Below are 23375 nucleotides of genomic sequence, written 5' to 3'. Positions count from 1 at the left end.
TCTAACATTCTCTTGCATTTACTTTTGTTTATCTTGGTTTTGGCAAGAATTTCATCATGCCAAAGAGGAAAATACAAGGAAAACATCTCGCTAACATACAGAAGAAGAAAATTCGCTGTAATAAGCCGAGTTAGTGAAGGGGAGAGAGAGAGTTGCGTAGGAAGGAGTGCCCCATCTTGCCTCAAGCAGTGCCCCAGGCTACAATATATGAGCAAAGGGATCAACACTTATGATTAAATTATGATAAATAAAATAGTTTTGGTTTATTAATACACAAAAAAGAAATATACATTCATAATAATCATTATTTATTAACACTGTCTTTATAGAAATACGAAGGAAAACTTTGAACGCCCATATCTCAAAACTATACTTATTGACCTTCAAAATCTATCTTCTCACTTAGTTTTAAAGCTATAACATTGGAATTTGGTATATAACTCAGAAAGACATTATAGAACAATCAAATACTAGAGCCCTTTTTTCCAATTTTTGTTTCGTCTTTTTTTTATAAATTTTTTTCTCCTGATTTAAAGGGTTTATTTTTTTACCATATTGAAAAATTCATATCTAGCATAAAAATGACTTTTAGAAAAAAAACTCCTCATTCGATTGGAGGTCTACATCAGGTCTATATATGGTAGTAATCCCAGGTCTTAATATTAAATATCAAGGGAGGAGATAGAATTTGAAAAATGGTTATTTTCAGGATAAATTGCCCTGGCATCAGAAAACCGAAGGTCAGAGGCAAAAATCATATGCGGTTTAGAGATGACCCAAGTCACCTTATTAAGTGGTGTGAATATCAAAGTCCTGTCCTTAAAAAATGGCATTAGCCGGCCGGCCCCCTTAACCCTCCAACACTTGATACGCCAACGCAGTGGAGATGGGGGTGATGGAGGAGAGGATGACAGCATCGATTCCTTAAACATCCTCTTGGTAGGAGGGGGAGGAGGCTATGCAACATGAACATGCTTGCTCACAACCTTCTCAGTCGACAAGGCAGCAAACCTATCTTCCAAAACAGAGTCCAATCTCTTAAAAACTGTCTGACATAAAGCCTCAGACACATCTGGAAGAGAGGATGCAGATGACACGGAAGGAAGAGGATATGTCTTGGATGGCAGCGATGACGTGAAGGGAGCAAACAATGACGACACAGGAGCGAGGCAGCGCAGCAGCCCCAACCAACGATGCCAACGAAGCAGGGAGAGACGACACTGAGGGAACTGGGAGTGACGTCATCGATGGAACTGGGAGTGATGTCACCAGCGGCGCTGAGAGAGACGTCACAGCCTCCCCTTGACCCGAGCTAGGGGCAGGCATCACTGGCAGAGTGATACAAAGGGAGGAGGGAGAGCTGGGGGTGCCTGAGGGGGAAGGCAAGCATCCATGAAATGTGTCAGCAAACCCTCCAAGGAGGATGAACCCCATAGCCCAAACGATGCACAGAGCGACGCCATTTTGGACGCCTTCGAACCTGAAATATAAGAAACTGATGAAATAGCATCCTCCCTCGCAGGAAGCAAATTAATTCCTGAGGAAGAAGGGGTGACATTACACATTAAATCAGCCTGAGGGCCTCCCGATACTTCCAACGACAAATCGATGGAAGAAAAGGAAGGAGATGCAGGCACAACAACTCTAGCTTCATGGGGTGTGATTGTGGAAGAAGATGAAGCATTGGGGAGGCGCGATGAAAACACTTCCCACGAAGGAAGGGTCAAAACTCTACAACGCTCCCTCTTACTATAAAATAACTTCCACTGTGCTCTAGGCAACACACAGCAGGGATTCATTATAGTACAAACATCAGCATGACACCTACTACATGTGGAGTGTGGGTCTGTAGCTAAAGTAGTCAGGAAAAGAGAACATGGGATACCTTGAGTACCTGGGCACACATATGGCAAGGCCGAGAAGAAGCAGAGGAAGCAATAACACGAGCACACGCACACAGACAATCAAAATAACAAAAACGGGCAAAGAACTGGGTAAAAGGCCAAGAGAGGGCAACCGTGACTCTCACCCAGGTGGTTAAGAAAAAGACTGAATGCAGTAGCATCGGTGCGTGGTCTTTGACCAGTTTTCACCTGATATACGCATGAATTGCCAGATCTCATAAGATTCCTTGCTTTTTCATCTCCAATTTTTAACCGGATCCAGCTGGACGCAAGAAAATTATCCTATTGTTAAGACTGAAGGTTTGTTTGCATAAGAACAAACAATAAATAAGGGACTAGTTTCAACATATTGGCAAATAACAGAAGCTAACTAGTAGTAAAAATATACAAACAATAATACTGTATCACCTTGCACTGACAACGATCACCATAGCACTGCGTTGAAACTGAGCCACGTACATCACAGTTACATTCACCACCAGGTATGCGAATGCAGCGACCAGAGACCACATCTCTGTTGAATCCTACTGCACATTCATCACAGTAATCACCAGCAGTGTTATCTCTGCAGTTCTGATGAAAGATAAAATTAACTATTAAACAATATTTCTTACACCCTACTTGAAATACAAACATTAAAATTTTTGCATGTGCTTCACTCCTAAGGAATACTACAAGTCATTAAGGACTCCTACAAATTTTACCCAAGAAAATTAAACCAAAACAAAAAATCACTAACTTGACCAAAAGCCCTTCTATCACAATTGAATTGTGTCTTAACTTAGTGATAAAACAATATACTATTTATATGCTCAAGATGTAATTTTTAAATTTTGTACAAAAAGGGGATGCATATGTGTGCTGTAGCTAATTAGTGTATCATGCAAGGTAAAATGTGTCTAATTTGCTGCTAAAACAACACACCAGTTACAAACACAATACAATGTTTACATTGTATAAGACATTGGAGGGTATGCGAGACTACAGTAGCTATGGCAATGATGTACGGACATAACATGGTCTCCATTTCTCTATAAAATTTTTTTTCAATAACTGCTTGTATTTAGTGCAATAAAAAAACATTAGCATCACATCTAACTTCTATATTCCAATTATTCAACTGCAGGAAAGAAAAGATTATTCCACAATTTAATCACAGCAGGTGTGAAACTTCTAAAGACCTGTGTGAAACTGCCCCCCCTCCCCCTTAGGCAAGGGCAAGACTGTCAGAATTAACTGTGTAACAGTATCAAGTGATGGGTATACTGTCTGAGAAGATTTGAATGCAAGGGATGATCAGATTTATGAAAAACTTTATCCTATATGCATGATTATCTAATTAAATGGTGTTACAAGAAATTAATACAAAGATCAAGGATAAAAAATGCAGAAGAACTCATATTTTTTAGTAATTTACAATATGGGTCAGCAGTTAAAGGTCATACAAGATAATAACATTAAACAAATAGCAAAATGAAATTCCTAGGGATGAACAGGTTCTAAAAATCCTGAAAGACTTTCTCAGAGAAATTTTACTGTGTATACTGCATGTCTTCCAAAAGTGAATTTCAATCAAGAATGACACTCAAAATATTAAATGAAGTGCATTTAGTCAAATACTATATATAACAAGTGCATAGATTATATTTCATATTTTTTACCAATGACATAAAAAAATCAACAAACGCAGACTGTGCAGATGAAACAAGAGAATTTTATTTTATCAAAACATTCAGTAGTCTAACTTCTATGAACATGTACCTAAGCTACTCTAAATATTATAAAAACATTTCCCATAGATGGTTTCAATTTCAGAAATGAGCTACCATTCTATAACCTACAACTGCACTTTTTTATCACTCAATTTTTTTTTGTCTTGGTACAATTATTTCTTTAGTAACTTATTCAAAAGGCTAAACTTTAAACTTGTGCATATTCCACTGCATAATTTACGCACTTTGTCCTATTTTGGTATGAAAAACATACTGTAAAGTACAAATATGTAGAGAACTAGGCAAAATTTCATCAATAGAAATAGCTCAGTATACGTATATCAAACCCACAAATTTATTAATTATCAGATTTGAAGTAATGCATACCAGTTACTTATAATTAATTATTTTTGGTCAAACTAGTATTTCCTTATGCTAAAATATTGCAATATCTGGTTGGTGAATGTCATCAGTAATTACAATAAAGGACTCTGATGCATAAGATAAGAGATACTATACTCTGTATTAAGAGAAAATTATAACTATTGAATCATTAGATCAATCATGTACCTAATAAACAACATCTCAGTCTATGTAACTGGTACTTCCTTTTATACATTCTATTTTTTAGACTGTTTACTTTATACATTATTTATCTGTGCTACAATACCCACACTTCACTTCATTAGCAGTGGAAATCCTCAAGATTGAAATTACAGCATTCAAATAAGCACAGCATAAGTGATAAAATTTCAAAAAAACATGGCCCCTTGGATGTATTCTTGAAGACTGTTCAAAACTGTCATGTTTACTTGGCAACTAAACTATCATTTTACTTACTGTGCAAATTCCATCTTCAGGATCACATTCTTCTGAGTGACCATTACATTCGCAGGGGATGCAGGTACCAAGATGAAGACCAGACAGACTACGAGTGTACCCAATAGCACAATCCTCACAAGAAAGTCCTTGGTATCCAACAGGACATTCACACATCTCCACAGCAAATGCCCGTTCCTGGCCAGTATTTCGGGGTTCAGCATAATCTAAGATTACCTCTTTCAATCTGTGCAGGAAACAATATATTTCAAAATTGCTCAGCAGAAATTTTATTATCATGCTTTACTTGTATTTCCTCAATGTAAAAATAATTTCTATGACAAATTTTATGCTTAATATTATCTAGTTTTCCAAAAAATACAAAATAAAACAAGTTCTTAGAGAATGTCCCAAAGGTACAGCTTCTGTAGTTGAAAAAAAAAAAAGTTAGCTTCAATCTGTGATAGGTAAACAGTTCAAATATACAACTAGTCTTCTGAAACCTCTGGCTCACAGGTTGCCCTAGAGCAAGGGCCTGTGCCAAAATGAATGCACAAAAACCCCAAACATTCTTTGTGTGTCTTAAGCTTCTGACAACTGGGAAGCAAGGACACACTGGCATTGATTTGAGAAACTGTCATCAGTCACATACTCATAGCTTTAATATTTACTTTCCTAAGACAAAAAGAAATTGTACAGGGGTACTTGTTGTGAGTCCCATAGATCCTTTTGCTCTTCATATACACGGGAAGTCTGAATGTCTGGTTCTTTGAAGATATAAACATAAGCTCTGCCCTGCAGAGAATAATATTATTATTGCTTTGAGTATAATTTCAAGTAATGCTGTGTGGCCCACACACTATCAAAAATGGATCAATCTAGAAAATAAATCTGTTTACTCTGTGCAAATCATGAATGAAATGGCCAGAGTACACACTGGTGACCCATTGGAGTGAACTGGTAGACAACATGGTTCCAGCCATGTCCTACCTAACAACCCTCCACTAGCAGACTAATTACAGCACATGGATCTGGCTTGGTTTCCTTTAAAAGCTTTTGGTTTTCCTTCAAATCGGTCATCAAAAGTATGTTACTCATACTAAACACCTGGCAACTAATGGACTAAATATGACCATGCTTACTAAGAGTCATTGTTAGCTCTCACTTGAGTGCTAAAAAATTATCTCTTCAGCAGGGTAAATATAAAGCCCAGTTCTTGCACCAACTTGGGCAATTAGCAAAATAAACACAGCTGGGTCTCTGACTTGAGAGTACTCCTGTGAAGGTTAAAGAATATATTGAGATGTTGTCATTCAAAAGCATGAATGTAAGTTAACAATTTCTATCTGCCCATTTTGCTCAACAACTGGACCACCTATCTGGTTCCAGAGTGGGGATACAGCTCCGCTTGTGGCATGCTTCAAGTTCAACAATAAAGGTGGATTATGTCCTTGACAAATTCCAGAAAATCTCTTCCCCCCAAAAACCGCATACTGCCTGAACATTCAAGGAGAAAGGATCACCTATGAAGAACACCAATACTTAATCATGGAGTTCTTGCCACCACCTACCCACAGGTGATACACATCAACAATAGCATCCTGTGACATGCTCAAGTCCCCCTTCATGCTTGACCAGACAGCAAGCCACAGAAGGTCAACCTCATCATGGGAATCTGGCTGCATCCTCACCCTTTCAATATCCTGAAAATATACCCCAGGTCCTCACACATGCCACTCATGCAATTTACATAGCCACAGAGGCCAACACTGGACAATGGGAGTGCACAAAACTTAATCAAAGAGGTAACCCCCAGCAACCTGTACGCATTGTGTTTATCACTATAAATTTGGAAAGAGCCAGAAGGAGTGCCCCCAGATGCAGATGGAGAAAAAGATAAGCATGTTGACCTCCCATAGAAATATTAAGTAGCTGCCACAACCTTAACAGATGCCCACAATGCCCAAGTCATCAATCACACCTTTGACAGAAGGTTCCAGGTGGATGAAAAGACATTCAGATCAATAATACCTGCATTGAAAGACAACTGTCAACACCCATCAGACATCCAGTAGCAACTAATGGTTGCCATGACAATCCCATAACATTGTTTGGACAATGAACCTCTCCCTCTATGTGATGAAACGAAAATGCAGTGGGGTGGAAGTGGGGAGGATGTCATTGCCACTGACATTCAGATGCTCCTACTTGGCACTGATTTTCTCAGGCGCTTTAGGCTGCCTCCTGATGTCACTCATTGCTGCCTCCTGGCCACATCCTTCCAAACAGGTCCCAAAGAGCCACCTATATTGTTGGTAGGACCCCCAGACATATATAACTAATGAAACACTCCTGGGGTACCTATACTTGGCAGAAAAAAATCCACCAATCCCTCAAGGTGACACTCATCTCCTAGTGCAACACTCTTAACTGGAAGGTATAAAAACAAAAGCTCACCCAGCCACATTAGAGTCCATCGAAACCATCCATGTATTGAGCTAATTCAGAAAAAGAACCTTCTTGGGGGTAGAGGACACATAGCCTCATCAACTTCTCCAGGTTCAGATAGCAAATCTGACTGCTACCTATAAACATCTACAATAGAGTTATCAGTGTAGTTAACAACCATAAAAGTGAAAACCATATACTGTACGTGACTAATTAATTCAGGCAAGGGTAGAAATGTTTGGTTCCAGAGAAATCCGACAGTGAAAATGTATATGTACTCAATCATGCAAGTGATAACCATATATGTACGACAAGATAAGATGTTCGGTGGAAATAATTTATATTTTTACGGAAAAATTGCATGAAATTTCTAGTTAAATTGTCACATGCAGATTTAGGTTTGCTACCATCCTTTTACACTGTATACAGTTAATGCTCTGTAATTATATTCTTGAGATTCGCAGAATCACCTATTCGTGGATTTTTCTGCTAAGCCTCTCTATAGATTATTCATGAAAAATTTGGCAATTTGCGGACTTTTCTGTGGATAAATATTCACTAATTAGTGTATTTTGATGTTATTTTCAGACTAAATATATTTTCATGATGCAAAAATGATTTAGCACTCATTTTCAAATAAAATTAGTACTGATCAATACTGTACATTAAGTTTAATCAGATAAAATTATATTAAATAATAAAAATAATATTAATTGTCTCTCTCTCTCTCTCTTACTGAGATGCATGTTTTTTGTATGATAAACAATGATTTACAAATTTTCAAATATTAATATTAATGTGAACATCAATAATATCAATTCATTAAAGAAAATACTCTAGTGAATTAGTAAGAATTTATTTTAATCTATAAATTAATAAATTACATACAAATAAAGGAATCTTTTGCTGAGAGAGAGAGAGAGAGAGAGAGAGAGAGAGAGGAGAGAGAGAGAGGAGAGAGGAGGAACTGAGCCTGTTAGGGTGGGATGGTCAGTGTTGCCTACTTAGTGGGTCTTAAGTGTTGCTGACTTAGTGGTCAAAGGACATACTACTGAAAAAATCTCTCTCTCTCTCTCAGGAAAAGATATGTACTGATAATCTGAGTCTCTTTAACCAATTGGTAATAACACATATGCACTCTATTTGTGTGTTCATCGGTATATTTTAAAAATGCCTAGTAAAGGTATTACATCTTTAGAAGACAAAAAACAAATATACATATACATTTTTGTTGTTGTCAGTCTCTAGTAAAGAGAAATACATTAACATTCCTGAGAGCTTAAAGAGATAAACTCTCTCTGTCTCTATTGCCTGGCACAATACATGTTATAGTGGTAACACTTTCTCTATGTTTTGGTTGGAGGGTTTAGAAATAAATATGTATATATCTTTAAATAGTACTAATGTTTAAGATGACTTTGGAATAATATTATATTCATAAATATAATTTTAAAGATTAATACAGTAATAGGATAATAATTTAAAGTATATTCGATGTAGGATGTTATTTAAGGTAAACATTTGGTATTTGAACTTTCAAGATAGGCAGTTATAAGCATTTTTAGAGGGGGCTCTTAAGTATTCGCAGATCTTAACTATTTGCAGGGGGGTCTGGTAAGAATCCCCCGTGAATAAAGGGAGTCCAATGTACATCAGTATCTCTCCAAACACCATTTTTTTTATTTTTCTTATTTCACTACATATTGGCTATTGGCTATTCTCTTCTTTTGGTATTTTGTACATTAATACTTACCTAGAAACAACTTTTTATCTTGTAAATTTCTACTTTTTCACATTTTTCACCAATGCTTACCAAAACACACATCCTTTTCGCCTAATATGTGTACCTCTTTGCCCTAATGTTTATACAGGGTGACCAAAAATAAATGGGCCCTTTGCATACTTTTTGTGATATTTCCTTCATTCATTAACTGATTACTCTTATTTTTCAGGACAAGGCAACGGCAACATCTGCAAACACAACGAGGCCTCAATGAAAGCTCAAACAAAGAATATATTCCATAAAATTTTAATTCAAGACAGGTTTATTCAAGGAAACCCAGGAGGCTTTCATGCATCAGTTCAAATACAAGAATGCTCCCTCCTAAAGCAGAATTCAGAACTGGGTGAACCACTTTGAGAAGTATGGGACAGTGAAGAACCTCAATGAAGCCACTGATAATTGTCCAAGCCACTCAGGACATCCCAGGAAGTGTACAGCTGAGCTAATCGAGAGGGCAAGGGAGTCAGTTGAGTAGAGTCCGAAACGCTCTGTGCGCAAGCGAAGTCAGTCTCTCAGCATATCCCGTGAGACGTGCAGGAGAATACTAGTAAACGATATAAAGGCTTACCCATACAGAATACAGATGAAGCAGACCCTTACAGCCTCTGACAAACACCAGAGAAAGGGCTATGGCAGTCAAGTTGCTAAAGAAAATCGAGGAGACCCCAGAATTTCTTAATCTCTTTTGGGCCTCAGATGAGGCCCACTTTCATCTTGAAGGACAGGTGAACTCAAGGACAAATGTCTTCTGGGGAACCTCCACGTCTAATGAAATAGCCATCAAGCCTCTACTCTTCCTTGAGTGCACAGTATGGGCTGCAATCTCAGCCAGAGACATCATCGGTCCAATGTTCTTTGAAGAATCGGGCGCGACATTGACAGTCACCAAAGAAAGATATGTTGAGGTCCTCAATGCCTTCAAGAGTGAGCTACAGACCCTCTATCCATCGCTTATGAGAAATTTCTGGTTCCCGCAAGATGGAGCAAGCTCTCACACATCAAATCTTTCCCAAGAATGGCTGAAAGAGAACTTTGGAAGCCGTGTGATCAGTCTCAAGACTGATTTTGCGTGGGCATCTCAGCCCATAACTTAGCCCCCAGAGTTCTTCCTTTGGGGCTACCTGAAGGACTGAGTGCATGCAGGGAGACCCAGGACCATCACTGAACTGAAGGAAACCATTAGGGAGTAGATAAGAGCCATTCTTCGGTCTGTTTGTAAGGATGTCTTGAACAACTTTGTGCTACGCCTTAAGAAATGCAGAGCTGAATGATGGTCATCTTGAGCACATGCTCTAGATTGAAGAAAAGGCCAATGACTATGATTTTTTAACATGATGTTCTGAACACAATAAACTAGTTATAGCTGTAGTCGCTCTTGATTCCTACAAAAAAAAATTTATTACTATCGCCTATCAAAAGTTGGGGCCTGTTTTTTTGGGGTCACCCTGAACATGCATCATTTATACCATGCATGTTTCCATGTTGAACAATATTCCCTCATATATATCAGGGTATACCCATGATAATTTGCATGTAATATGTTTTGTAATTTTCACAGTATATACACATCCTGTCTTGGCCACTATCTCTTGTGACCTATGGCTTACATATCATTGTCGTGGGAATAATTTCATTTTATTGCAATTTTACAACTACTGCACATGTATTTGTATTTCCATAAAGTACAATGTAGAGCAATCATATACTTCCCATCTCTATTATTATTTTTCCCATATGTCTTGGTGCATTACAGATTCAAATTGCATCACATGCCCAAGTAACAGAGAGGCACATGTCACAACTCATGTATTCCATTTTCTCTATCTTTTTTTACTTTTGTGAGGGGAACCCTGGGTAGTCTAAACTCCACTAACAAAACACATAGTTACAACTAAGTCATGAATCCTTTACATCACATGAACAATGTTGCCCTTGGTATTGTTACTGCAAGCACTGTATTAAAAGCTGATCAAATCCCAACAATAAATCGGTGTACTCTGGGTATCCTGTGCATGGCTTACTTTTACAATGCAACGACAAAAGGCCCTGCTATAAATCAACAAGTATACCAGTGTGAGTATTCAAAACAATGTTAGTGGCATAAGATGGGAGGAGAGCTGCCTACAAAAGTGGAAGACCATTCGCAGTTTAAAACTGAGTAAATGAATCTTCACCTAAGGAATCATGCAGCGTTCTGTAAAATTTTACTCAACAAGGTAACAGCTCCTCCCAGAACAATCTTTTAAAAGTGTAGAATATGCGCTTCATATCTGAGAATTTAATTATGAGGCCTTCACAATACGAAGGGTCTCATAATTTTTCTAACAATCCAAATAACTCCTGAAATCACAATTACAGTGGTATCTACATCATTTTTTAAAGATATTTTTGTTATTTTTGCTGTATTGTGAAGCACATTTTATCTGCTTTATGCCACTATGCATTTTTTGTGGAAAATAATAAAACAAAATATGATATTACAAGTTAATCAAAAGTTACTTTTTCTTCCAATAGCGACATTGTTTACTACAGTTTTTGGAAGTTAGTTTTCAAATGAAAATAATGTTAATATTAAAATAAATTAGCGACTCTGAATTATCCTATTGTTAAGACCGAAGGTTCATTCGCGTATGAACAAATATGCATTCTAAATCATTTTGATAGCTGGAGTGAAGGCCCTGATGGTTTTTTCCCTTTGTTTTTTAAAAGAATTTCTAGCATGTTGTCTCCCAAGTTTGGCAGATTCTATAAATCTTTATGTCGACTTAGTATCTTTGCAGATGAGCACAAGAGTGGCATATCTGTAGACTGCAGTAACTACAGACCAATCTTATTCTCCCTGTACTTTCCAAAGTTGCTGAAAGGAAGTTACTGCTACGGATTAGCAAGTCTCTAACAGGCTGATAACTGTAATGAAACTCTTGAGAAATGTGTGACAGCAGTGGTAACCAACACTGGCAAACAGCTGGTTATCAATTCAATTGTTTATATCAACACTGTAGTACTTGCTGTTGCCATCCTCTCACAGACAGTGTATAGGAATTTTCCTTGGTAAACAGTATTGTAAATAAACCCTTACCAAAATGTGGGTTGTCATATTTTTCCTAATTACTGATGTGCGATGATCTATAATCTTTAAGTCAATATGATGTTTTTTCTTCTTTATATTTTTATAAAATATAAAAGCTATGGTCTTTTCTATGGAGAACTAGAAACCTACTAATGAGGTCCATATGTCTATTTTAGAATACCATTATGTACTAGTGATACATTCCGTCATATGTTTAATAATGTGTAATATATAAAGCAAAATGATCTATAGATAGCAAAATCATCCATGTAAATATTATTCTTTATTCTGAATGGGAGTTAACAACTTACTATGTCATTTATTGCTAGGGCAAAGAGAGTGCTAATAAGAACACTTCCTAGAAAAAGTCTTTGAATCAATTTCATCTTGAAAGGTATGGTCAGATATTTCTTAATGAATTGGCAAGTGACCAAGTGAATTATTTTTGCATAATGTTTTCAAAATTTGAGTATTTCCATGAGGTCACATTAGTTTTTTGTATATCAGAGAACATATCTATCACTATTTTTCCCCACTAAAATCCTATCTGGATATGATCTTTCAGATGAGGCAGTAAACCAATACTATGAGATTATTTTTCTGTAATCCAATTTGGATAGGAGTCAGGATTTTTTACATCTGTGTCATACAAGTCAGGCATTTGTCATTTACTCAAACAATTTGCATAAGCAACTTGTAAGGGAAATAGGTATGTAGTAGTTAATATTACTTGGGTATTTTCCTGGTTTGGAGATGAGAATCATTATGGCATTGTGCCCTTCTTCAGGGGAAAAATTTCTTGACCCCAAATGATTACAAAGTTGAAAAGAACTGTTATAACTCAGAGGGTATATTCTAATTCTTCTATACCGCATATATGGCAGGAAAGATGAAGAGCACAAACACATATGAAAAAGGAAAAATATAAAAAAAAGAATTAAATAACTGCTACCCAAAAGGAAGGATAAAATTATAATACTAGTGTAAGGAAAGTGGTGGTCTTATCCATTTTAAAGGAGATTTCACTTCCTGTTGGAACTTCATGGTTTTTCATTTACTATGTAGGTGAACTTGATCATCTACATCCATGTAGAGCATTGGACTATGTAAGGCAATACAGTGGGCCCCCCCGTATTCATGTTCTCCGGATTCGCGGATTTCTCTCTGGACCTTATCTACCCATTATTTGTGGGGAATTCGCTTATTCGTGGGTTTTTTCCGACGATAAATAATTCCAAATTAGTGTATTTTGATGTTATTTTCATGACTGAATACATTTCTGCTACAAAAATGATTTACTAACTTTAAAATATTAATAATCATCAATATTGTATTAGTAAGTTTAATAAGATTAAATGATATCACATAATAATAATAATTCTCTCTCTCTTTCTTACAGAGATGTATGCTTTCTGTATGATAAATATATGATTTACTAATTTTCAAATAATATAAATGTAAAGAGCAATCAATTCATTAAAGAAAATACTCTAGTGAATTAGTAAGATTTCGTTTATAAATTTAAAAATTATGTAAGAATGAAGGAAATCCCAGTCTTCACACATCAATCTTTCGAACTCCAGGTACCAAACCGAGGTCCAACAGCTGTCAAATATATCACATAATGTGACTGGAGGGGAGGGAGTGTGTTCTCTCTCTCTCTCTCTCTCTCTCTCTCTCTCTCTCTCTCTCTCTCTCTCTCCTGAGATTTGAGATTTTTATAGTACATGTATGTATAATATGTTTATTAAAATTTTCAAATGATAATAACAATTGTAATTACAAAAATCATGTGATAGTATTTTACAGAAATACTACAATAATCTTTCTATTTCACTCTTTTAAAATAAGGATAACTCTCTCTCTCTCTCTCTCTCTCTCTCTCTCTACAGAGATGTACTAATTTTCAAATATCAATATTAATGTAAACAGCAATAATATCAATTCATTAAAGAAAATACTAAAGTGAATTAGTAAGATTTTAGTTTATAAATCTAAAAATTATGTAAGAATCAAGGAAATCCCAGTCTTCACGCATCTTTCTTTCGAACTCCAGGTACCAAACTGAGGACCAACAGCTGTCAAATATATCGAGTATTGTGACACGAGGGGAGGGAGTCTCTGTCTCTGTCTCTGTCTCTCTCTCTCTCTTTACTGAGATGAGAGATTTTTATGGTACATGTATGTATAATATGTTAATTAATAATATTTTCAAAATAAAATTTAAGTTATAAATAAAACTAACTGGAATTACAAAAATCATATGAGATAGTATTTTAAAGCATTACTACAATAACCTTTCCATTTCACTCTTTCAAATACGGATAACTCTCTCTCTCTCTCTCTCTCTCTCTCTCTCTCTCTCTCTCTCTCTCTCTCTCTCTATCTCTCCTCTCTCTCTCTCTCTACTCTCTTCTCTCTCTCTCTCTTTTACTGAGATGAGAGAATTTCTGTGGTACATGTGTATATGTTTATTAATATTTTCACATAATAATATTAATAATATAACTAATTTCAAAATCCATATGTGATAGTATTTTAAAGAAATGCAATAATCTATCCATTTCACTCTTAAATAAGGATAATTCTCTCTCTCTCTCTCTCTTTTGCCACATGAGATACGCATGTCATAGTGGTAACTCTCGCCCTCTGTTTGGCATGGAAGTTTATGTATACAGTATATCTTTAAGGATATTACTACATTTTATGGTGAAATAATAATATAAAGTACTAGTTTTCAAATAATATTAAGTTTAATGAGATTAAACAATAAACCTCTCTCTCTCTCTCTCTCTCTCTCTCTACCTACGTATGTTTATTTGTTTTGTAATATAAATAAATGATTTACCTTATAACTAATTTTCAAATATTGATAAGATTAATAAAAAAATAGCGATTCCCAGTCTTTTTATCCACTTGGGGGAAGGAGGGTGGGGGAGTAAATGACAGTTTGATATGTATTGGAGGAGGTGAAGGAGTCGGAGTCTAGGAGTTATCTCTCTCTCTCTCTCTCTCTCTCTCTCTCTCTCTCTCTCTCTCCATTATTATTCTCTGTCTTAGGAATAATTCATGATTTCACTCTTGATGGTCAGATATATGATGTTGCCATTCAATGGTCTCTCTCTCTCTCTCTCTCTCTCTCTCTCTCTCTCTCTCCTCCTCTCTCTCTCTCTCTCTCTCTCTCTCTGTTATTGGCTGTAGGTATATATTTTTAATGGTAAAATGTTTAAGATGACTTTCAAATGATATTAATAATATAACCTCAAAGATTAATACAGTAATAGGTTAGTAATTTTAGGCATATTTGAAGTAGGATGTTATTTAAGGTAAACATTTGGTATCTGAACTTTCAAGCTAGGCAGTTACAAGCATTTTTAGTGGTGGTTCTTACTATTTGCAGGTTTTAACTATTCATGGGGGTGTCTGGTACACATCCCCCGCGAATACGGGGGGAACACTGTACTAGCTTGTTCAAAGGATGAACTCCATAGGGCTAAAATACTGAACTAGAAGACCAGTTACAATAACCATTATTTCCTACTATAAAATCCTCCTCAGAACTTGAAAAATTATGTGAAGAGGCACTCTGAAGAAGAATATACAGACCAATCCATCCCTGTGGATTTATTCTCACACAAATAGGCTACTGTGATAATAAACAATACATTTTATAAAATCAACATGATAACAACAACTCACCCAACTTCACCAGTATTTGTGGTATATGTTGCTTTTATCAGAATATACTCTAAGTCAGCCAAAGCCATAAGGAAATGTTCTCGGTTAGCTTCTTGACCATCTTGCCTTTCCCAGTACTGCTCATAAAGAGGAACACTTATAGTCTCTTGTCGACTAGGGCTGAGCTGGCTTCTACTATAATGCTTTAAAACAATATCATTGCCCTGAAAAAGTCATATGAAACACATTGCAGTTGATGCTTTTAGACTATGCTGATCTTATGACAGTATAATATCAAGAACCTTGATTTGTATGGTATTATGGTTTACATGAGGTAAATTGTGATGTAAGCATTGATGCAGAATTGAAAAATTACACTCACATAAATTTCCACTGCAGCTGCCGCATTTGCTGAACTTTGACCGCCAGGAGTTGGGACATAACGCAGACTATATGTCAGGTTTCCACCATATGATGTCACTTTATCGCCAAGGAAACGCTGAGGCAACTTCCAGTAATATACCTAGTCAAAGGAAAGGAGGAAACATCTTTACACATAGTACATTGTAATGTATATTCACCAAAAAATACTGTATATGTATTCATTGTTAGAATATAAATAATAAAAACCTTTAGGATACTTCAAGCAAGTTACAATGTAGAATAATCCAGTTCCAGTTACATCATAAATTTATACTGAAAATTATAAGATGGGCTTACATTTTGGTATAATACATAACCTTAGTCATATAACACAGTCATCTCAATGAAATTCACAATCTTGTTTTCAATGAATCCCTCTGACTTTAATTTCTCCAGCAAATTGCTGTCTACTGTCTTTTATCACTAACTGATTTCTTTGGTTGACATTAGCATTCAGCATTTTGCATGTAGCAGTCAATTCTTTTATTTTGTCTATGCTGTATTGCATATTCTTATTGTAATATCTATAATCTAAGCTACTTAATTTTACTTTGCTCATATTCCTAGTGTCCAATAAGTACAAAATATTTTTATTAAGTAAGCCAAGTAAGTTAGGATTGAATTTGTTGATCAAAATATACTTAATTAAACAACCTTTCAGACATAATCTAAACAGGGTACTGAAACAATCTCATGCTTCTGGAAGAGAAAACTATTGTGCTAACTTGACATATTTTTTTGTGCCATGACACATTTCAAGGTTGCATTATATCATCCTGATAACCCCCCTAATTGTTTAAATTTCAGGGGAGAAATACAGCCAAACTAATCTAAAAAGGAGTGACAATTACCTTTTTAAAATATTCTGGTAATTTTTGTGATTTTTTCTAGAATAATGAGACAAAGTTAATTTGAATTTGAAAAAATTCAGCCAGTCTACTATAAAACTTCACCCCCTTAATGCTAACAATTCACAAATTTACTGAAGGGTTCCATTTAGAGTTACTGATTATGGTCCCTGATAAAAAATGACAAATTTTTTAATCAATTTGTATTTTTCATAGCTAACAAACCTGAGGTCTTAACAATAGGATAATTTTCTAGTGCCAGCTGGAAAGTGGTTAAAAACAATTAAAGACTTAAAGCAAGGCATCTGTGGCATCTGGTAACTCATGCGTATATAAGGTGGATGTTGATCACTGACTAGGCTTTGGAACCTAGTAACGCACCAGTCCTTCTTCAACCACCTTGGAGAGTCATCTTTCGCTGTATGGAGGAGTTATGGAGTTCCATTTGACAACGTCTGTGTGTGTGAGAGAGAGACCTTACCTTACAGACCTTACATCTTGTTCAGGTTGCCACAGGTTCCTCAGTGTGAGGCACCTCTAATGTCTACCAGAGAGTTGCTAGTACATCTTCCGGTATATTTTGCATCTTCCAATCTTGGATGGTCTGGGATGCAGTTTAGATATTTGTCGAGCTTATTCTTAAACACATCTACGCTCACTCCTGTTATATTCCTCAGATGAGCTGGCAACGCATTGAATAGACACTGCATTATCGATACTGGTGCGTAGTGGATTAATGTCCTGTGTGCTTTCCTTATTCTTCCTGGTATAGTTTTAGGCACTATTAATCTACCTCTGCTTGCTCTTTCTGATATTTTTAGTTCCATGATGTTTTCGGATATTTCTTCTATCTGTTTCCATGCCTGAATTATCATGTGACATTCTCTTCTCCTTTCTAGACTATATAATTTTAAGGATTGTATTCTTTCCCAGTAGTCAAGGTCCTTAACTTCTTCTATTCTAGCTGTAAAGGACCTTTGTACACTCTCTATTTGTGCAATATCCTTTTGATAGTGTGGGTACCATATCATACTGCAATATTCAAGTGGACTACGAACATATGTTTTATAAAGCATAATCATGTGTTCAGCTTTTCTTGTTTTGAAGTGCCGTAACAACATCCCCCTTTTTGCTTTACTTTTTGCCAATAGAATTGCTATTTGATCATTGCATAACATGTTCCTATTCATCATCACACCAAGGTCTTTAACTGCTTCCTTATTTGTGATTGTCTCATTATTAGGTCCCCTATATGCATATAGCTTTCCTTCTCTGTCTCCATAGTTTATTGATTCAAATTTATCAGAGTTAAATACCATCCTATTTACCTCTGCCCAATCATATACTTTGTTAAGGTCTCTTTGTAGCGCGTTCCTATCTTCATCACAAGTAATTTCTCTACTTATTCTTGTGTCATCGGCGAAACTACTCACTACCGAGTCCTTAACATTACTGTCTATGTCTGCAATCATAATAACAAACAGTAATGCAGCTAACATTGTACCTTGTGGCACACCGGAAATTACCTTAGCTTCATCTGATTTCTCATCGTTTGCAATAACTATCTGTTTTCTGTTGTGTAAAAATTCTTTTAACCATCTTCCTACTTTATCCACTATATTATGTTTTCTAATTTTCTTCGCTAATATATTATGGTCTACCTTGTCAAAAGCTTTTGCAAAGTCTAGATAAACCACATCTGTTTCATTTCTGCTTTTCATATTTTTGTATATGTTCTCACGGTGGACTAACAGTTGTGTTTGTGTACTTTTTCCGGGTACGAAACCATGTTGCCCTATATTAAACAGATTATTTTTTATTAAATGTTTCATAATATTTTTCTTCATTAACCTTTCATACACTTTCATAATATGTGATGTTAGACTCACAGGCCTATAATTACTTGCTTCTAAGTCTTGATCCACTTTTGAATGTAGGGGTAATATATGCTAATTTGTGCTCATCATAAATCATGCCTGTACCTACACTTTGTCTTAATAATATTGCAAGTGGCTTTGCGATAGAATGAACTACTTTCTTTAACAAAATAGCAGGAACACCATCAGGCCCTGCTGCAGCTCCATTTTTAATTTCATTAAAAGCCTGCACAATATCAGCTAAATATTCATTATTTTCTTCCCTTACTTCTATATCATTATCTTCATTATCTATTCTAGGGGTGAATTTTCTCTTATATCGTTCTGCCAATAATTTGCAAATTTCCTTTTCTTCATTCGTTAATCTCCCTTCAATTCTTAGAGGGCCTATTTCTATTCTTCTTTTATTCGTCTTTTTTTGCGTATGAGTATAATAGTTTGGGGTTTTGCTTGATATTTACTAGGGTTTTTTCTTCCAAGTCCCATTTTTCATTTTCTTTTGATTGTATAATCTTTTGTTCTGCATTTTCTATCTTACTTTTTAGTTCTATAACTTTCCATGCATTTTTTTCTTTTGCAAGACTTTTTTTCCATTTTCTGATTTTCTGGAATAAGATTCTTCTGTCTCTTGGTATGCATGACTGATGTTTACTTTTCTTCTTCAGTATATATTTATCCACTATTTTCTCTAATATTTTATATAATATCTCCGTATTTACCCTTATGTCATCACTTACGAAAATGTTATCCCAATCTTTGTTTAATTCTTCATTTATTTCTGACCATTTTATATTTTTACTGTAGAAGTTGTATTTTCCATATCCTTCCCACTTTTTCATTTCTTGCTTATCTCTGTTTTCACTTGCTTTGGAATGGACTGTTAATTCTATGACATTATGGTCTGAAATACTTGCATTATAAACTATTATTTCTTTAACATAATTCATCTTGTTCACAAATACGAGGTCTAAAGTATTTTCCTTTATTGTTGGCAGGTGATTTATTTGTTGAATGTTGTATTCTAGTAGCATATCTAATAGCTTTTCGAATTGCCTCTTATCTTATGCACTACTATTACTCTCTTTTTTATATGTATAAGTACAACCACAATCTCCTCTTCACTCTTTCTAGTCTACGAAAGGAAAGTTGAAGTTTCCAGATAGGAGAATAGTCCAGTCCTTGTGACTTCTACATATATCATCTAATTTTTCTATTATTAAGTCAAACTCTTTAGTATTAGGGGGTCTATATATTACTATGTTCATTAATTTTTCAGATTCAAATTCTACCGCTATTAGTTCACATTCTGAGTTACTATATTTCTCATATATTTTTCCTTGTTTTTTGTCTTTTCCATATATTGCGGTTCCCTCTTGATTCCTATTTTTTCTATCTGATCTATAAGTTTGGAACCCTTTTATTTGATCATCATTCCCAGTCTCTTGGGAATACCAGGTTTCACTTACGTATATTCATTATATCTATTTTCTTTTCAATTTGGGTTAGTTCTTCTAAGCATTCTATTTTTCTTTTTGAGTTACTCGTAACTAAACCCTGCGCATTCATCACTATGATGGTTTGCGTGTTTTCTCCTTCATTTAATATGGGTAATAATAAGGATTTTCCCATGTCTCTTTCCTGTTCTGGTATGTTGTTCTTTTTTTCATTTCCAGAAATTCTGACATTAAAAAATCCAACTTTTCCATAATATTTGATCTTCCTTCATCATAATTATTAATTTTGTGTCTGAATCTGCAATTTTCTCCGTATCTGCAATATCCTCTTGCATCATAAATACAGTTCTTATCTCTTGAGTTGTATCTTGGAGCCGAGGCTTAGAAAGTTTTTGCTGACATCACTGCATATCGCGTTGATGGCTTGGTTTTTTCTTTTACTTGACATTCTTTATTCCTCTCTTTATTTGTTTCTTTCTTATTTTGGATTTTATTACTTGATTGATTATTTATTTGATTTTGATTCATGGCTACAGGGTACATATATTTCCATTTTTTGTCGAACTTACATCCCTTTCCTTCTTTTAGGTTTTTGCATATTTTTGGATGTAGATCTCTGCAATCATCCTCATAGCCGTCAAGGTATGCACATTTACCATATATTTCATAGTTGTGACATACCTTAATATGTTTGTAGTAACACCTTTCTCCAAATCTGCAATTCCCTCTTTTCAAAAGGTTGCAGACTTTGTCTTTTTTGTCTATTTTTTCCTCTTTCCCGTCATTGTGCAGATCTGGGTAGAGCCTCTTCGGGATTTTCTTTTGTGTTGTCATATCGTAATTTATTTCTTCGTAAGTATGCTGCTTTATTGCCTCATATGTAGTATCAATGAGTATCTATGCATCCATACTTTTATCTTGTTCTTTGTTTTCCTTATTTTTTTCTGTCATTTCTGTTTTGTTTACTTCTCTTCCATTTTCCTCTTCTTCTTCCTCCTCTTCCTCTTCTTCTTCATCCTCAACTATTTGTACATTCAATCTTGATTTAATAACATTGTCTATCCATGATAGACATGTTGAGCAAAATATTCTGGTATCTTTTCTCATATCTTGCAATACCTCAGCACATTGTGGATGTGTCAGAATGTTGTATGCAGAGCATTTTCTAATCAGGTTTTGTGGATTAACTATGCTATACCACACCTTACACAGTTTGCGTGGTTTTGGCATTCTTTTTCCTAATGTATCAATTAGGATATTCACAATGTTCACCTTATTCATTTTCTTTGTCGGAATATGTTGGTTTATGTATATTTTCTTTATGAGTCTCTTGACCACTTGGATTTTATTTGGAACTTCTTCAATTATTTTCAAGGTGTTTTCTGTTGATTTGTTCCAGTTTGAAGGATTATATCCTTCTAATATATCTATGAATGCTTTTGTATCTTTTTGGTTAGGACTGTTGCTGATCTCATAGATGAGAAATGCCAGTTCCCTTTCTGCTACCTCATCGTATTGCGAATCTGCCAAACAAGCTAAATTTTGGCATTTTTTTCCACAGTTGGAACTTACTGCCATCTTGTTCTGTTTTACAGTATTTCACTTGATAAACTAACTTAGTAGACGCTTTATCCTACTATTTTCACACTAATCTTATCACCGATAGTTCACGAACACTTCTAGATATTTCTCAAATTCTAGACGTAAGTTAAACTTGTGATATCTGTTGATTAATCAGACTGTACGCGGGAACGTCTCACCAAGCAAGATGGCTACTACGAGAGAGAGAGAGAGAGAGAGAGAGAGAGAGAGAGAGAGAGAGAGAGAGAGAGAGAGAGAGAGAGGGTGTAATTGCTGTATGGATAGTTAACGACTGTATTGGCTGTTAGTGAGTTCTGGCTGGGTTGTCTGCTGGTAGAGATTGGAGTTCTGAGTTTTTTTTGAGTCAGTCTTAGTCAGAAGCTGTGAGAGACAGTGGTGTCGGCAGTGGTCTGTGAAGACAATGATAGCTATGGTCAGTCAAGTGGTGTGTTTTTGAATTGTTATTGGTTTGTTGCTGATTGTTGTTGGGTTTGATATTAGCAGTTGATTAGAGTTGTTGTGCCTGTGTTGGATTTGTTGTGCTTGCGAGTTCCTGTTGAGTTATATGTGAGTTGTTGTGGTTGAGGGTTGTTGTGGGGAGCTGTTGTGGTTCCTTGGTGTGGTTGTGAGTTGTTGGGGGTTGTTATTGGTGAGCTGTTGTTATTCTTTGATGTTGTTGGTAGGTGTGTGGGTTGCCTTTTGTGCTGTAGTTTTTTTGTGTTGCTTGTGGTTTTTGCAGTGGTCTTGGGTTGTGATTGTTCCTTTGTTGTTGCGTTGTTGATTTTTGTTGTTGCGTTGTTGATTTTTGTTGTTGTGTCGAGTTGTGGTTGTGTTCCTTGATTGTTGTTGTGTTGTTGTTGTCCTTGGTTGTTGTGTTGTAGTTGTTGTTGGGTTGTGGTCCTTGGTTGTTGTTGTTGGTATCTCTTGTGACCTCGGCCAGTGGACAGCACAGGATAGCCCGGAGTATCTGGAGAGTTGATAAGTACGTGTGTTTTGTGTTGTTTTTGTTTTGTTTTTTGTAGCTATAGGTCAATTGTCCTGCATGTATTTTGTTGTGTAAAGAAGAAAGTGTGACTGGGGTGGGTTGGGTAGCAGGAGTGATTAGGTTAATGTGGGGAGGGTTTTGCAACTTGTTTTTTCTAGCTTGTGATCCCGCTACAGCTGTTTTTTTTTTTTAATGAAAGCAGTGCTTTGTTTCATATTTTGTCCCTAAACCAAACCAACCACCATCACACAAAGACCTATGATAATAGTAATACCTAAGCAAGCATTATGGAGAATGGGAGTTGCCAAAGGCTATTCACTTTCCCTTTAGCTACAGTACATATTAGTACTTTATACTGGCAGTCCCCGGGTTACGATGGGGGTTCCATTCTTGAGACGCGCCGTAAGCCGAAAATTGTTGCAAGCTGGAACAACGTCAAAAATCCTAAGTAAACCTTACTTTTAATGCTTCGGGTGTATTCAAAACTATGTAAACTGCATTCTTATGGCATTTTTCATCAAAAAATCCTTCAAATATTGATTATTTTGCATTTTTGGCGTCATAATTCTTCTACCAGATCAGCGTTGTAGGCGTCGTAACCCTGGAAATAATTTCTGATGAATTTAATTGAAAAGCACCTTAACCTCAGAACGTCATAAGCCGAACCCGTCGTAACCCGGGGACAGCCTGTATACATTGTATAACTATAACCAAGGTTTTGTTGGAAACTGGGTTACTTTCTTTTAATTGTATTTAATGATAATAATGAACAACTTTGGTCATCAATGTGGCT

The 23375-nt window shown here is 35.8% G+C and overlaps 1 protein-coding gene across 1 annotated transcript in view; it reads right to left on the bottom strand.

The window, feature by feature from the left end:
* Window positions 1-23375, bottom strand: part of LOC135219776 (basement membrane-specific heparan sulfate proteoglycan core protein-like) — a gene marked incomplete in the record, with an annotated part of 1285796 nt that overhangs the window by 353309 nt on the left and 909112 nt on the right. Inside the window, 4 exon segments of the mRNA XM_064256828.1 lie at window positions 2313-2477; window positions 4457-4682; window positions 15436-15638; window positions 15797-15937. Coding sequence (XP_064112898.1) covers window positions 2313-2477; window positions 4457-4682; window positions 15436-15638; window positions 15797-15937 — 735 coding nt within the window.

Source organism: Macrobrachium nipponense, chromosome 1 (assembly GCF_015104395.2).
Source record: "Macrobrachium nipponense isolate FS-2020 chromosome 1, ASM1510439v2, whole genome shotgun sequence".
NCBI classification, from domain to species: Eukaryota; Metazoa; Arthropoda; class Malacostraca; order Decapoda; family Palaemonidae; genus Macrobrachium; species Macrobrachium nipponense.
This window is presented reverse-complemented; position numbering and strand designations above follow the sequence as displayed.